The sequence below is a fragment of the Nelumbo nucifera genome, chromosome 3 (genome assembly GCF_055504915.1).
Source record: "Nelumbo nucifera cultivar China Antique chromosome 3, China Antique-T2T, whole genome shotgun sequence".
Lineage (NCBI taxonomy): Eukaryota > Viridiplantae > Streptophyta > Magnoliopsida > Proteales > Nelumbonaceae > Nelumbo > Nelumbo nucifera.
The window spans coordinates 52006423-52024523 of record NC_142651.1 but is presented as its reverse complement, the minus strand read 5'-3'; the positions used below and the strand labels follow the sequence as shown (position 1 = coordinate 52024523).

General features: G+C 39.7%; 1 protein-coding gene across 2 annotated transcripts in view; it reads right to left on the bottom strand.

Annotated features, from left to right (window-relative positions):
• The window catches only part of RUS2 (root UVB sensitive protein (Protein of unknown function, DUF647)), a 34388-nt gene that overhangs the window by 11111 nt on the left and 5176 nt on the right, over nucleotides 1-18101 (bottom strand). Inside the window, exons 6-8 of one of the 2 annotated variants that reach the window (XM_010264016.3) lie at nucleotides 17612-17705; nucleotides 2063-2160; nucleotides 1616-1795 (exon numbers count right to left, since the gene is read on the bottom strand). In XM_010264016.3, the coding sequence (XP_010262318.1) occupies nucleotides 1616-1795; nucleotides 2063-2160; nucleotides 17612-17705 (372 nt within the window). The remainder of the gene's footprint in view (nucleotides 1-1615; nucleotides 1796-2062; nucleotides 2161-17611; nucleotides 17706-18101) is intronic. The other variant, XM_010264017.2, reaches the window with a different exon arrangement.

Below are 18101 nucleotides of genomic sequence, written 5' to 3'. Positions count from 1 at the left end.
CACAACCTGTCTTGAACCTCATTGTTAGTGCAAACTGCCACATGAAGCGACCTTTCCTTTTCTTTACCCTTCCAAGGCTCCAAAGGTCTACCAAATTTTTCTTCCATTTGCTTAAAAGATTTCCTTGTACTTCCTCCTATAAAAAACAAGCCCAAAGATTCACTAACCTCCACCTCAGTATTAACTATTGCTTCCAAGTAAATAGAACCTTCAACTTCATGAGTTTCATCAATGACAACACCTTCCTCCAATTAGGACCTTCGATTCTTTCTTGCATTTGTCTTTTGATGACATTTGGAGAAATTGGGAAGTGATGGCCAGAAGCTCTTCCAAAAAAGAAAAAGAAAAGATTTTATGGAAACCCCCAGCCAAAGACTTTGTTAAACTAAACTTTGATGGGAACAGTCAAGGCAACCCAGGCCCTTCAGGCATAGGAGGGGTGTTGAGAGATAAAGAAGGAAATATCATTGCAATATTCTCCGGTCATGTGGGAGTGGGGGATTCCATTAGGGCGGAACTGCTTGCTGCTATGAAAGGGGTACAGATTGCAAGTGAGTTGGTTTTGATAAATCTGGAGATTGAAGGAGTGACTCAAAACTGGTGATAGGATGGTTGAAGCATCCAAAGTTTATAATCTGGTGCTTTAGGGATGAGATGAAGAAATTTAAATGGCTAATCAGAAACATGAATTTGAGAATACTTTGGGTTAGGAGAATGGCTAATGCTATGGCACATGTGTTGGCTAAACAAGTTGTAAATAGGGATAATTTGTATTGGGCTCAGCTGTAATTGACTTTTGTAATTTGCTTGTCGTGTGAGAGGTGGCACCTTGTGCCTCTCTATGGAATGCTTGTACTACCTATTTTCAGTTTTCTTTAATAAATATTTACTTTTACTTATCAAAAAAAAAGGGAAAACACCTTCCTCCAAAGACTCACTCAAATTATCATCATCATCTTCAGCCTTTGTGTTTCCACCTTCAATTCCTTTTTCTTCATGACTTCACCCTCTGTTAATGGTTTTGTTCTGCATTTCCTTTTTTTTTTTTTGCTTAATACATTTTTACCTCTTTCTTCTTGCAACCACAATACCCCAGCTCCAAACCATCCTCCAGATAGTCTTATTAAACTATGTCGTTGAATGCTTACTGAGATAATGTGATCAACATAATGCTTGAAGACTTGGATATACCGCAAGAAGATTTCTGTCAAAGGCTTCCATTGTGCACTGATCAAAAAGCTACAATGATATGAGAACACTGTGAAAGTGTCAGGATCCAAGAAAAAACAAAAAACTATCTGGTTGTATTGCCTCAGGAGTTACTAATCTATTCAACTTAGCAGATTGGTGCACGAGTCAAGTTCTTGATCTTTAAAACACTGCAAAAGTGATTGCCTGCACACTTAGTACTTTCAGTTACATAAGAAAATACAAAACTGAACACTTACAACTTAACAGGCTAATCATTAGCAATCTGCATGATTTATAAAGCTGGCCATTAAATCATCATCTACCATTAAAATATCATAAGATGGTACCCATAGAGGAGTATTTTGGACATACAAAGACAACTAGTGTCAGCATCATAAAAGTCCACAAACCAGATCATGTGTACCTTTCCTTGCATTGAAGAACAAACAGTAGATGCTAATTGAATGCCCACTCCTAGTCCCACAACATTAAAAAGAGTTGAGATGGCCTCTCCTTTTGCAAACAGGTCACTGAGATTGCCTTCTTTGGCAAAAGAGGAGTATATAGGTAACCTTGTTGCTCTCGCAGCCACAACTGCCATACCCTGTAATGTTCATAAATAGAGAAACATTAAAGTCCATTAATATAAGTTATTATAGAGAAAAAATCCGAAAATTCAAGTGACTGATGTAAAAAGTGAAGATGACAGAAATCAAACAAGTCATTTTCTTTTCTTTCAGAGAACATCCAAATAGCACAGGTTCTTAACAATCCAAATGAAATTTCAAGAAAACATGATAAAATTAATCAGCAACTGACAATACTAGAGTAAAAAAAGGAGGAAAGCTCAAGTACCAGAAATCCTGGATACCTTTGCAAAATTTCCAAGGCCAGCCATTTCAAGGAAAAGTTGTGGACACAATGGAGAGAGAACCTCTAAGCCAGTACCAAGATCATAGAGCACATCAGCTGCAAGTGAAAAGCGCATTCACTAGTAATTATCAGAAAAAAAAAAGCATGTTCATTAGTACATACATACATATGTATGTTATATATCAATGATATGACCAAGGTTTTTAAAAGGATACAGATGAAGGCAAGTTAGTTGGGCCTGGAGAGACAAGGCATAAACCTCAAATTATTCAAAAATAAATAATAGATAAATAAAGTTACTGACCATAAGCCTATGCTAAATATCAGTAACAAAAGATTTGATGGTGTATAAATTTTCCATTTAACATTCATGTAATACTCAAATACTCAACTAAGCCATGTCCCAACATATGGGGTTGGATACATGAATCTTATTCTGCCATTCCACTCTATTCACTTCTTCAGTGCCATAAAAGGCCATTACTAATGTTGGTTCCGGCTACTTGGGGACTGGATATGGTCCTAACCTTTGGCTTTTTTTGGCACAAAGTGGCCGCTCTCAGACTCGAACCTGGGTTCTCACACTAACAGCCCAAGAGATTTTTTTCACAAAAGCCGTTATCAATACTTATCGTATCCATTGTTAAATTATGGGCCCTCAAATCATTTATCACCACTTCAATACATGTTTTTCCTATCCTGTCCCTATCTCTTCTAGACCCTTCAGCTAGCAACAGATTACTTCTTCTTGCTGGTGCTATAAATGGTCTTCTTTGCGCATAAACAAACTATAACCTGTTGGGGCCTCAAATCATTTATCATTACTTCAATACATGTTCTTTCTAGCCTGTCCCTAGCTCTTCTAGACCCATCAACTTGCAACATATCACTTCTTCTCGCTAGTGCTGTAAATGATCTTCTCTACACAAACCAACTACCACCTGTTGGGGCTACTCCTAGGTTCCTATGAATATGTCCTTTTCTAGTTTTCCCACTTATCCATCTCAACATTCTCTTTTCTGTTACACTCATTTTTTTTACATGCTATTTCTTAATTACCCAATGCTCTGGCTCCATTTTTTTGGTAATAAATAAAAAGAAAACTTTTATTAAAAGAAGAGAGAGAAGCAAACAGGTGACAAGATATAACCCCCAAAATAACACCCAAGGCCCACCAAAAACAACCCTTCTGCCCTAGATTTTAATTACAGAATAAAAAGACCCAATACCTTTAATAGACCAAAAGAACAAAGCAAAACCCTAAACCCAAATCAGACCCAAATCCTTTAATAGACCCCACCCCGAATAAGGTCCTTGCCATAGCATATCCCTCAGGAACCTTCTCCATATCTTTCTTCAATCAACGGATACTTTTCCTCCAGGTCCTTGAACAGCTTCCTTGTCATTTCTTCCCCTCCCAACACCCAGAGTCCTAAAGCCTTACTTACTTGAACTGCACTTTCTACTACCTTGTCCACATCTACTTTCTTCTCCCTCCTCTTCCAGCTCCTCATCAAAATTATCTCCCTCTGAGAGATCCTCCTTTTCCCCAGCTAACTTCTCTTTGTCTATGTTGTTTTCCCCTAAGCCAACTTCCTATTCCCTTCCCTCCGCCTCTCTTTGTAAGGGTTTTTCTGATTGACTTGTATGGATCCGTCCTGCAACCTCTTTTTCAAACTCAAGCTTTGACTAATCACAGGCGCTACTTCCAGCAAAGATCTTTTCTTTACTTTTAGTCTTCAAAACCTTTCTCTTATATGTTCTCTTGAATTTGCTACAAGGTCCCCAAAAAATCCTTCATTCAACCAATGAAAAACTTCTGTTACATGTACTAATTGTTCATTGTTTGGACTTTTGACCTTTCTCGACCCAGCCTCAAACCTCAAAGGTTTTAACGTTCCCTTCTAACAAAACTGGAAATTTTCCTTCTTTTTCCATCTTCAGGTCACTGGCACCAGAGATCACATCTGGATCTTCAGCGGTCAAAACTGAAGTCATTTTTAACTTAAGTAATGGTTTCCTAGTTTTCCTCCCAAACATTTGCAACTTCCTGCCCCAAGTGCTTCTCTTGCTCTATCCTGTTGTTATGTCCCTCCATTTGCATCTCCCCTGAAGTATCTCTAGTGGATGCACAACAATTCACCTCGAGCAAAATGCCAGGAGACGGGTTTTTGTTCATGGGCTCCAGAGATTCAACCTTAACTCCTTCGAGCTTCGTAGAAATGGACTTTTTGAATTCTACAGGCCTTCTCATCTTCAACACCAATGAAATCCTTTTTTTCTTTCCACACAAGGTCCTGTTTAATAGTCTTATCCACTGTAGGCTCATTCTTGCAATAGGATTAGAAGAAGACGATGAGAGACCCAAATAAAGTATCATGTAGCCTTGTCACAACTTCGGCCTTATCAGGCTCAACAATAGAAGGCCCACCTCTTGAATCAACCGGCCCATTCCCATAATCCAGCACAAGTAAACCTGGTTTCAAAATTACCGGTTCAGTACCAACTGACCCAGTGGAACTGACTCAAGTTAAGGCTCCATTTCCAATCTAGGCATTAAATGCTCCTCCTCAACAGCCCTTTGCAACTTGGAATTAGACTTTTCACCTTCCTTGTAGCTGGCAATCTGGGACTGAAAACCACTACATGCAACCTCTGCAGCCCTTTCTAAGTAAGGTTCCTCTCCTCACTCCTTTTTTTTAATAAGTAAAATTCATTAGAAAGAAGGCAATACAAACCTAGCCCGGTGTTAAGGCAACACCTACAAACAAACTCAAGCATTACAATTTGCCCAAAGGCAAAACAAAATAATTATCCAAATTACAAATTGAGCCCTAAACTTCCAAAAAATGACCCCAACTATCCTCTTGATTAATTGTCAAGCTTGCCTAATCTACCAAGAAGACTTGCAACCAATTCAACCTCCTTCATCTTTCTTCTCTTAGATCCTCTGACATTTCAAGGCACCATCTCCATCTTAAATTTTCAGCCTTCTCCCCCTTTCTTATTAATTCTTCTCTGACCTCCCTTCACTCTTCATCAACAAGTTCTTCTTCCCTTCTCCTTCCTCCCATACCTCACCCCCTTCCCCAACAGATTTCTTTTTGTTATATTCTTCCCTTCTCTTCTTTCAAATTGTTCAATTGCCTTCCACACCAACCCGTCCCCCCTAGAATGAAGAGGAAAAGAGACTTCCCAATCACCACCTGTCTATCCACTAGTTGATCAATACCCACCTTCCTTTTTCTTAGTGTTCTCTTCCCCCGTAACCTATATAGTTTCAGCCCCCACAATCTCCTCACCCCCCTCCCTCTCTTCCTTTTCTTCCTCCTCTTGCTAATTCGAACCTTTCCTTTCAACCTTTTCCCCTAAAGCTCCTTGTACTACCAATCTTCTCTTTCTATGTAAACCCTCTGTTGATTGTCCTCCACTCTTTTTCTCTTTAAACTCCTTCCTCCTTCATCCACACCATCAAACCCCCCATCACCCAAATCTTCTTCCCTACCAAAGCCACCCCAACCCATCGAAGCAAGAGGAGAAGATGGAAGACCATTAGAAACCAAGCAAACCTTACCGTTCAGTTGCGCGATAATTTCCAAAGTTTTCACTCCAATGATTTGTCTGTCAACACTCTTTGATGTCACTCCAGATATCCCTAGACTTCCACTTGTAATCTGAAGAGCTATACTCAAAGTAGCAAAGAAGAGAAGAGAACCACAGAACTGAAGAGAATGTCGAACTATACTAGGCAGTCGACCAGTCTTTTATTTATAGAAGAATATAGTACAAGGTACAAGAAATTACTGGGATGCCCCTGATTAGTGATGGGACACCCAGATGACTTAAATCACTAAACAGGATTAGGCCCATTAACACAGGCCCAGTTACAAGATAAGTTAAACATAAGACTGGGCTAATAAGAACTCTTATCAGCCGAACATCACTCTAACATTCTAACACTCCCCCTCAAGCTAAGCATGGATATCAATCATGTTTAACTTGCCAAGTATGTCCCTGAACTTTGTTGATGCTAGCCATTTTGTTAATACATCTGCAATCTGCATCTCTGATGGAGTATAAGGTACACAGAGTTCTCTAGAAATAATTCTCTCTCTGACAAAGTGTTGATCAATTTCAATATGTTTTGTCCTGTCATGCCATACGGGATTGTTGGCAATGTTGATAGCAGCTTTATTATCACAATACAGCTTGAGAGGACCCTCAGTCTTGATACCAAGCTCATTAAGGAGAGTCCTAAGCCATAAGAGTTCAGCAACCCCGTGTGCCATAGCCCGGTATTCTGCTTCTGCACTTGATCTAGCCACAACATTCTGCTTCTTACTGCGCCATGTGACTAGGTTTCCTCCCAAGAATGTACAGTAACCTGAGGCTGATTTTCTGTCTCCAACAGACCCAGCCCAATCAGCATTAGTGTAGGCTTCAATTTCAAGTCTGCTGTTTTTTCTGAATAGAATTCCTTTCCCTGGGCAAGTCTTCAAGTATCTGAGGATTCTTTCCACTGCTGTCATATGAGGGGTCTTTGGTGAGTGCATGAATTGACTGACAACATGCACTACATAGGCAATGTTTGGCCGAGTAAGGGATAAGTATATCAGTTTTCCTACCAACTTTTGGTACATTTCCTTATCACAGTATTCTTCACCCATTGATTCTTGTAATCCATGGTTTGGTTCTATTGGAGTGTCTGCTGGCCTGCACCCCATCATGCATGTTTCCTCTAGGAGATCTAGCACATACTTTCTTTGACATATGTAGATTCCTTCTCTTGATCTAGCAACTTCAATTCCAAGAAAGTATCTCAGATTTCCCAGGTCTTTGATCTCAAATTCTGAAGCTAAGAACTCCTTCAGCCTCTTCATCTCTTTCACATCATTTCCAGTAATCACCATATCATCCACATACACAATGAGTGTTGTAAGTTTGTCATCTTGTCTCCTTGTAAACAATGTATGATCTGCACTGCTTTGAGTGTACCCTACTTTCTTCATGGCCAAACAAAGTCTCTCAAACCATGCCCGGGGAGATTGCTTCAAACCATATAATGCTTTCCTTAGTTTACATACCTTCTTTCCAACATCATATCCAGGTGGGGGTTCCATGAATACCTCTTCATGAAGATCACCATTTAGGAAGGCATTCTTCACATCCAGTTGATAAAGTTCCCAAGAGAATTTTGCTGCTAGTGACAGTAGAACCCTGATTGTGTTGAGCTTTGCTACTGGGGCAAATGTTTCCTTGTAGTCAATTCCTTCCTTTTGTGTAAATCCCTTTGCCACAAATCTGGCCTTGTACCTCTCAATTGACCCATCTTCCCTGTGCTTTACTGTGAATACCCACTTGCACCCAACAGTGCCTTTCCCTTCTGGCAGGTCCACCAATTCCCACGTCCTTGCTTTCATTAGGGCTTTCATCTCCTCATTCATGGCTCCTTTCCACCTTGGATCAGATGCCGCCTCTGAATACCTGGAAGGGACACATATAGAGGAAAGAGCAGACACAAAGGAATGATAGGCAGGAGATAAGTGTGAGTAAGAAACATAATCATCTATGGGATGCCGAGTGGTACAAGAACGAACAGGCTTACGGAGAGCAATAGGAAGATCCAAATCTGAATTGAGTGAGTCAGAATTACCTTGGATTGCAGAGACGGATTGATCTGAGTTCAACTGGTTGTAATCATGAGGTTGAGGGGCCTTCTTCCTTCTACTGTATGTAAGTATCTCTTTCTCTTGTTTACTGGAACCTTCAGAAGCATCAGCCGAATCTGGAGAAGCAACTGGCACAGTGGAAGTCTCACTAGGTTGACCCGGAATGTTACAGCTAATAGTAGTGGAAGGTGATGAAATGGGAACAAAAAAGAAGGGAGAATGAGAATCCTCTTCCAACCCACTACTCTCCCCCTGAAGAGGATTCAAAGAAGACTGGAAATAGGGTTGAGACTCAAAAAAGACTACATCCCTGGTGACATATTTTTTCTTGGAGACAGAATCATAACACTTATACCCCTTCTGCGTAGAAGAGTACCCCAAAAATATTCCCTTTGTAGCCTTAGGATCCGGTTTTGTCTTCTTTGGATCTTTCACATGTATGAAGCATGTACAACCAAAAACCCGCGGGGGAAGAAGAAATTCTGGAAGAGTGGGACACAAAACAGAGAAAGGGATCTTCATACCCAGTACCTTGGATGGCATCCGATTTATCAGGTATAATGCAGTGAGAACAGCTTGAGACCAATATTGCTTGGGCACATTGTGCTGGAAAAGAAGCGCTCGAGCTATCTCCAATAGATGCTTGTTCTTGCGCTCAGCAACCCCATTTTGCTGAGGGGTGTAAGCACATGATGATTGATGTAACATGCCTGCATCTTCCATGAATGAGTTCAGGGATCTTTCAAAGTATTCAGCTGCATTGTCTGAACGGAATTGCTTGATCTTTTTATCAAATTGTGTTTCAACCATTTTGCAAAACATCATAGTTATCCGGGGAACTTCATCACGTCCTTTCAATAGATAAATCCAAGTGCACCGAGAATAATGGTCAATAAAACTGATAAAGTAACGGAAGCCATCAATGGAAACAATGGGTGAAGGACCCCAAACATCAGAATGAACCAAATCAAAAGAGGCTTGGATTTCATTACTAGAAATTGGATACATTGATCTACATTGTTTTGACATTTGACACACATCACAAATTAAACTCTGACTCGGAATGCCCTTACATAATTCAGGAAACAACATTGCTAAGGAAGAAAAAGACAAATGACCTAGCCTAGCATGCCAGAAGCTTGCAAGGCTGAGCTGACATCTTCATCAAAATAGTAGAGGCCCCCATACTCATGACCACTCCCAATCGTTCTCCTCGTCAATCTGTCCTGGAAGACACAATGAGAAGGAAAGAAAGTTATACTGCAGTTCAAATTTTTCGTAAGCTTTGAAACAGACAACAGATTTGAGGTAAGACTAGAAACATGTAGGACTGATTTAAGAGAGAGATCCTTGCTTAGGTCAACCACCCCCTTTCCAGAGATGGTGGAGAGGGACCCATCAGCTACTCTCATCTTATCCTGGCCAGACAACAAATGATATGTAGAGAATAAGGAGGACATATGTGTCATATGGTCAGTGGCTCCGGAATCAATCACCCAAGAGGTAGAATTAATGGAACTAGATGCACTAAATGCAGAGGTTGTACCTGATTTGGCAAGAGAGGTGGAAGCTAAAGAATTGTTCTTCAGACGGGCTAATGCCCAACTGAGAACCTCTACCTCACTAGCTGTGAAGCCCGAAGTACTTGGTCCAAAGGAGTCGGCAGCCTGCCTTGCGGTGGAAGATGACACTGTCTGAGTACTCTATGAGTTGTCACTACTGTTGTTGGTGGCAAGATTCCCACTTGCTGTGTGGCCCTTATGTTGCCTTTTGTCCTTTCTCAGAGCAGCTGGCTTCAGATGAGGGTACAAGACCCAACATTTCTCCTTTGTGTGTTTCTCACCACCACAATGTGTACACTTGAGAGACTTCTTGTCTGAAAATCTATTCCCCTTAGTGGAGACTAAGGTTGAATGTTCTCCAAGTAGTTCTGTTGACTGTGTCTGGGAGTCAACTTGCATCTCCTTTCTCCTTACTTCTTCATTCCTCACCAGGTAGTAGACATGGTGAAGTTCAGGTAATTCATCTCTCCCTATAATCTGTGACCTTATACCTTCATATACAGGGTCAAGTCCTGCCAGAAACTTGAAGGCTCTGCCCTCCTCAATCTGCTTGTCATGCCTCCCCTTATCATTAGCATTTTCCCAATCCAAAATCAAATGGTGGTCAAGCTCTTCCCAGAGGCCTTCCAGTGTTGCAAAGTAGGTTGCCACAGACATGTCTCCTTGCCTTAGGGCTGCAATGTCTTGGTTCAGCCTGTAGATTCTAGCATTGTTCTTTTCCTGACCATATGTCTTAGATACTTTCTCCCAAATTTTAGCAGTTGTGGGGAAGTGATGAACAGTTCTGGCCACCCTAGGAGTCATAGAGGCCAGCAACCAAGACATGATTGTGGCATTTTCCTTGCGCCACACGGTGTATTCAGGACTGCCAATTTCTGGTTGTTTCTTGTCTCCATCCAAATAGCCCGTGAGCTCACGAGAGGTAATGAACAGCATTGCTGAGACAGACCACTCTCTGAAGTTATACTCATCTAGCAGCACACTTGTAATTTGCAAGCTATGCAGATTAGGGTTTTCCAGGTTTGAGGACCTTGTAACAGGTCTGTTATCTCTAGAGGAAACTTCACCGAATAGTGAGGACATCCTGACTTCAGTCCAAGAGTTGTTCACAGTGCTGATAGAAGTGTTCACAGTTCGGGTACTGTGCAGTGCTGTTTAGGACTGGCCGAAGTAGCAAGTAAGGGGCTGTAACTGAACCAGTTCACAGTGCTAGTAACTGAAGTTACTTCAGTTAGGGCTTGTTCTGCGACCTGAAGTAACTGTGCTGTGCAGTGCAGTAACTGAAGTTCACAAAGTAGGACTGATAACCGACCTGAAAAAAATTTGTAACTGAAGTTACCACAGTTCTGCGCAAGTCTTGCTGGGGCACGAAGCTGCAACTGTAGAGAAGGCTAAGTCTTTACCACTTGTTCTGCGCAAGTCTTGCTGGAGCACGAAGCTGCAACTATAGAGGAAGCTCTCCCCCTTTCGGCTAGTGCTAGGACTGCTAAAATCAGTCCTCAACTAGGTCTGTCCTATACAGACCTCTCTTAGTAGCCCAATAGCTACTATTTGCTGGAGATAATCTAGTAGGACATCTACTTTTGGGTCTTACTTCCCTTGAGTCCTACAACCAAGAGAAACCCTAGGTTCAAACTTGCTTTACTCTCTTACACTCCTAGGTCTTCACTGCAGCAACCCAGAAAAGGAAGAGAGAAGATGAAAAGACAGCAAGAGAAGAGAGTGCGCCTGCTGAAACCAGGAAGGAGCTAATGCTCTGATACCATGTAATCTGAAGAGCTATACTCGAAGTAGCAAAGAAGAGAAGAGAACCACAGAACTGAAGAGAATGTCGAACTATACTAGGCAGTCGACCAGTCTTTTATTTATAGAAGAATATAGTACAAGGTACAAGAAATTACTGGGATGCCCCTGATTAGTGATGGGACACCCAGATGACTTAAATCACTAAACAAGATTAGGTCCATTAACACAGGCCCAGTTACAAGATAAGTTAAACATAAGACTGGGCTAATAAGAACTCTCATCAGCCGAACATCACTCTAACATTCTAACACCACTCAATGATTCTCTTTCAACATATTCTTTTTCCCCATAGCCACACTTCTCAATTTTGACTAATCTTTCAATCGATTGATTCTTCTACAGAGAAGCATCCATGCATGGTGAGATCTGCTTCTTACTCTTCTGGATTTTATACTTGCTTCGATCCCGCCCTAACTTTACATCTTCTCTAGTTAATGTGTTCTCTAATTGCTAAATCTCATCCAAGTGACAACAATTATATGGAAAAACCCTTATCTCCCCTCCCTCTGTGACCATCACTTTCCTTCCATTTTCGTCCTTCGCAACAACCCAGACCCAATTGTTCTATGCTTCTCCCTTCTCCTTTTGATCATTTCTAGTCAGTGGAGCCCCACCCCCTTAGGGCTAAGATTTATCTTTCCAACAATGCCCCTCACTACTCGGAATCGCCTTCTCTAGTTTCCCCCCTTAAAATCTTTGCCTAATTTCTTAAAGAAGTGGTCACCGTTTTTATTTTTCGGCACCTGGACTAAGTTTCCCCTTTGAAGGAAACTCCTCAGGAAATTTGAATTGGCCCAATCCTGCTCTACCACGTAGCCAATCATCTTCAACCTCTAGATCTTCCATTTTTCTGGCTTCCGTCCAACTACTTGCTTCAATGGAAGTTGCAAGCCAGACATAATAATAGTGTTATCAGTCCAGACTTCCACCAACCTAGGTATGCCTCCTGGTTCCACACCATTAAAGGAGTATGGTTGCTGAATGAAAATCGAATGTAAAGACCCCCGCAAGTTTCCCTGCACAAGTTAAGGTGATGGATAAGTAAACTTCTTGCTTCAAAAGATGGAAAGGAAGCCTGGAAATTCTAACAATGACACCATCTTCAATACACAAATACTTTGCATTGGACATGGGGGCCAGCTCAAAACCAAGATATTCCATAACTCAATTGTAAATTTACAACTCCCAAATCCAACACTTCTTCAACCAAATTAATGAAAGCTTTACATTTTTCAAAAGGTGTGATGATCATTGTTCCCTTTAGTTTTAACCCTCTACTTACCACCTCTGCAATCTTCTTCCAATCTCAAACCTCTTGCTTCACTTCGGCTACCAACATCTTAGTCTAGGTCTTCTTTCCTTCTTAGGCATCCATCTTACCCTTCCAACATCCTCTTGCTACGATTATAGTCTTCCCTACATCTTTCTCTTCTATAACCACATTTTCTTCATTTGATGTCTCATTATCTTTGGCTGTTATGCAAGCTCTCTCATGATACTTTAAGAAACCCTTTAAAATTTTGGGGATTAAACCCCACCCTTCTCCTTCTCTTCCTTCAAGGAAGAATACCAACTACTTTCTTCCTTGCCCGAAAAATTCAAGCAATGCAATGAAGTTACCCCTTCCATTCCTCCTCTCCACTTCATATCTTCTTCCTCCCACTTCCTTAAAACTCTTCCATTCCAAGCTTTTATCCCTATGCAAGGCAACCTCAATAAAGTTCTAGGCCAATCAGACTTTGAACCTACCAAAAATACCCAAGACTTGTTCAGCTCCCTAATCTTTAAAGGGATCTCCACACCTACTCTGGCCTCTTCAGAAATAAAATTTGTTGCTTCAAAATTCACTAGCCTTCTCCACATCTTAATGACAGAAAAGCATCCTCTACCAATGCTTTGCTCCATATGACATTGATAGTCTTATAACCATTTTATAAAATTTCACTTTTAGCCCAATCTTCTACTACCACATGGGACTCAAATGCACCCCTCCATTTTGCCCAACCCACTCTAATTCTATGGGTGGCATCCTCCTCAATCTATCCCTTTTTATGGATTATTAAACCAAAGTAGCAAAAGAGGTCACATTGAGATATCTCTTGATCTCTAATCCTAATTGCACCTTGATTCCCACTCCTATCATTGCTAAACTATACTGGATACATTCTAGTTAAGTCCTACCTTGCTTAAAACCTCTTGTTTCTAAGGCATATGCTCATTAATCTAATTCTGCATCTAATCCCTCTATAGTCTCATCAATTAATACTAAGTCATGAGCAAATAACATACACCATGAGACTTCCTACCAAATATGTTTAGTCAATTCATTCATGACAAATGCAAACAAATAAGGGCTAAAAGATGGGCCTTGGTGAAGTCCCATTGTGATAAAGAATACCTCATATCTCTCTTTCAGGTGTTTTAATATTGCCTCAAGTATTTTTTATCTAATTACTTTTGCTATTATTTATTAATTCATATCAGCTTATTCCTTTGTCACTTGTTAAGTTGAACCACAAAATAACCTTTTTAATATTGTAATAACTTTTTTGTGTCTACATCATTAACTCAATAGTTTTTTTTCTTTTTTGATCAATAACAAAGGCAAAATACTATTAAGACAAATATTAAGTAGAGAATAGGGTACAAGGGGAAGGGATACACTCTTAGCCCCTCCCCAAAAGAATTACATCATAGCCCAAAATAAACTGTTCCTTCCCACCCCTTGTTTGGCAAGTGTATCAGCAAAAGCATTTGCATCTCTCTTGACCCACTTACAAGTCACCTCTATCCCTTCTAGCCAATTAACAACCTTCCTCTTCTCATATATGTAGAACCACCATCCAGCCTCCTCTTCTTTCTGAAGCCAGCTTATAACAAGCTTTGAACCTCCCTCAATTAGCACCTTCCTGATGTTCAGCTCCTTAGCCTTTTTAATCCTTAACTCAATAGTTAGGTTACAGGCTTATAGACGAGTTGAATATTCATATCAGCTTATTCCTTAGTCACTTAAATAAGATGGACCACAAAATAACCCTTTTTAAATATTTTAATAACTTAAGTCTAGACCATTAACTCAATAGTTAAGCTACACTTATAGATGAGTTGAATCCATTAAATAAAACTATAACTCATTCCATTTACAAGGACCAGCACAAGAGTTCCAAGGACCTCTTTATTCTACATTGGGTTTGACAAATAAGATAGTTAAAGTAAACATGGCCTAGAAAGCCTTATAAATTTGGAAACCAAACTTGATTGTTAATTGAGTTGTGTTATAATGATGGTACCCCTTATCATATGAGAAAATGAAGTTCTAGCTTTCATTTTACAGACAGATAAGCCTAACCAAAGAATGGGCTCTATATTGAAGATACGGGAAATGTTTCTAACAGAGGAAGTTTTAATTTCATAGAATCACCAATGGGGTGATGACCGGTAAAGTGCAAAGAAATTGCAAGTCAATTCAAACATGAGGTGTGATTAGAATTTGACCTCATTTTCTTTCCTATTTAACAAGAGTTAAGAGAAAATTAATTTTCAAAAAACAAACCTCACAATAAATGCTAATAGAGAGTTAAATAGGAAATGGTAAATCTTGAGGGAAAAAATAGAAACCTTTAAGGATTTTTAATTGGTCTTTAAGGATTGTGATTATGGCAAAAGATATTAACAACTCGTTTTTTTTTTTGATAAATGAATGAAGATATTAACAACTCTTCCATGCAACTCATTCAACAACTACTAAATTATCCTATAATTGATCCAGTGCCCACTAGGATTATGACCATGGCTTGAAGTATCGATACGCACGAACAGGCATATCGTGTGTTTCAATGCTTTATAACTTTTCTTTTAGTTTTTTTCAAAAATGTCTTAGGGGGTCAGTTTGAGGCTTGCCTACCCCTGAAAGAGCCAAAATTCCAAAACACCCCTTATTTGGGGTGTCGAAAAGCTAACAATACAATACAATACGCCCAATACAAGGTGTATCATATCAAAATTTTGAACCTTGATTAAGAAAATGTTTTTTGTTGGCTTTTGGATTGACCAACTAGAGTCCATGCCTTCAATAATTGAAGCAAGGTGTGCAAAGACATATGCCCCTCAAAAATTGAGGCTGAATGCCTTTTAGATCATCCCTGAGGCTGATACAATAAGCATGAAGCAAAATTGCTCCACTCACCTTCAGGCTTATGCCTCTCAGCTCACCTCTACTGCCCTTTAAAAATATGGGCATGACTTGACAAAATATTTGACACACAGATAAAAAAGGAAAAGAAGTACTATTTCTTAAAGAAATTAAACACTTTTGACCAGTGATTTAAAAGGAACACCTCAGGTGCAGCCTAGGCACACAGGCGAGGCACATTTTAGAGTATGCGCCTCACCTAGGTCCTAGGTGCGCCCTTTCAAAAGTTGCACGCCTAGTGCGCCTAAGCGTGCGCCTGATGCACCTTGCACCTCAGCCCAAGCGTGTGCCTTTTGAAAATAACGCTTTTTTGCTTTTTTTTAACCTAGCGACTAGGTCGAGGGCTCCACCCCCAGATCTCCGTGCCACACCCCTCAAGGCAATCCCAAACAAGTCCATGTTAGGGTCTTATATTCTTAATTCTCACACAAAAAATAATTACTTTTTAAGAAGATATTTTATTAGGATGAATGAATGAACAACATTAGTAAATAGGGGGTTCTCAAAGCTTCGATGAGCGAGCGAATTAAAATTATAAAATCATTATTTTTTGTGTGAGAATTAAGAATTTAAGACCCTAACACGGGACTTGTTTGGGCTTGCCTCGAGGGGTATGGCACAAAGGTGGCTCGTAGAATCAAGAATGTAATATGTTTTACATCACATTAGCTACTTGAAGTAATGCAATTGAGGAAAAAAGAGATTGTGGGTTTTACTTGCTTGAAAATGTTTTATGTTTGATTTTATTTTTAAATTCTCATTTGAATACACTTTACATGTTATGTTTATGTATTTTAATTTTAGATAATAGGTTTTTTAAAACTTAAGTTCATATTTTTTATTAATATTATGTTTAATATTTTTTTTATTTTTTTGAATTTTCTAACATTTTTTTATTTTTTAGCATTTTTAGTATTTTTAACCTTGCTTCAAAAAGGCATGCGTCTCGCCTTGTGCCTGCACCTCGGGCGCAAATTGGCCCCTGTGCCTTTTTTGCGCCTTGTGCTTTTAAAACACTTCTTTTGACCTATTACAAAAGAACCAGGGCGGATTATGTATTTCGCCTCATATCTGTATTTATGTCACAGTGAGGGAGAAACAGCTGAACATATCCTTCTCCATTGTCAGGAAACCAGGAAAATCCAGTATCACTAATTTATGCAATTTATGGGTGGCAAATTTTGTAGAGTTTCAAGGAATTTCAGTGGGAGAATTGCAAAGAAATTTACTGAACATCTTATACTCCTCACATATGATTCTAACTGCCAATCTGGCCCAGTCTCTAGACATGTGTGGGTGACAAAATTAAACTTTGATGGAAGTGCTTTCAGAAACCAAGGTGATGCTGGCATTGGGGGTGTGATCAAGACAAGTTAGTAGTTGGCTAGAGAGATGAATGTGGACAGATTGATAATAGAAAGAGACTTTAAGTTGGTAGTTGGTTGGCTAGCAAACCTAGACACTGTTATTTGGATATACAGGGAAGCTGTTAAAAGATTTAAATAGCTAACATCCAATATGGCTGTAAGGATTCAGTGGAAAAGGAGGTCAGCTAATGGGATAGCTGACTTCTTAGCTAAGCAATGGTGCATAGGCAGCATTTGTTCTGGGCTCAATTGTAATTTGATTAATGTTGAGACTGCATCTTGCACCTTTTCTAGGGAAGACTCTTTGTATTATCTTATGTTTTGATCTTAATAAAGTTTTCCTTCATCTATCAAAAAAAAAATTTGCTGGGCCTTTAGTGGCCCAATTGGGACTGCTGAGTATATAAAGGTAGAGGTGCTAGCTGCCCTTACTGGAATTAGAATTGCTAGAAGTTTGGGTATCTTGAGTTTGGCCATCAAAGGAGATTCTGTAACACTATAGACTGTTTTTTTTCTTTTTTTTTTTTTTTTTTTTTGATCCTTGGAGACTGGTTAGGAGTGAAAGATAGTGATCCTTGGAGGCTGCAGGCTAGAGACATTTCGGAATCAATGATTGTAACTTTACATTGGTTCCCTAGAGAATTAAATTCTTTGGCTGATAGTCTAGCAACAGAATTCTGCCAATGTAATCTGTGGATCTAGTTGTTCTGATTTTAGCTGTACATCATCTCATATTATACCTCTTTAATTTTAATGAAATTACTATATTCTCTCCAAAAAAAAGAATGTGTTTTCAACTCTCATGCAAAGAGAGAGGGAGAGAGAGAGAGAAGAAAAGAAAAGAAAAAAGTCATTGGTTAGGTCCATATCTGCCAGGACCATAGATAGTTGGGATGAGCATTAGGTAACAGCCCCATGCAAAAAGCAAATGAAATGGAGGACAACACAAACCTAGTATCCTCCAACTCTTTGGTTCAGAATCCATTCTTGCACCCATGTTGCTGCATATTAGCTTGCCCACATGTTGCATACCATCCTTTAAAATCTGCATTTCATCAAGATGAACAATAAGGGGACTAAACCAACCTCCCCACCCAAAAAAACGAAAATTACTTAACTACCCTGAGGGTTTCTGATAACTACAGTACCCCTGAGGTTTCTGAAATATATATACTTGTCAGAATGTACCCCCTTAATTATTCTTTAAATTTTCAAAATACACCTTCATAAACAACATGACCAGATGGGTAGGGCCAAAGCTACCTTCCTCTTGTGCCCCTGCAATCTCCTAGAACAGACCAGATCTGTAGGGCCAGAGCTAACTGGTGTTCATCCCTGCGACCTAGCATACCCAACAACTGTAAACCAGCACAGAAAACAGATCTAAGAAAATGAAATACAAAGAATTTCTTGAAAGAAAATCAAAAACTGCTCGCCACTA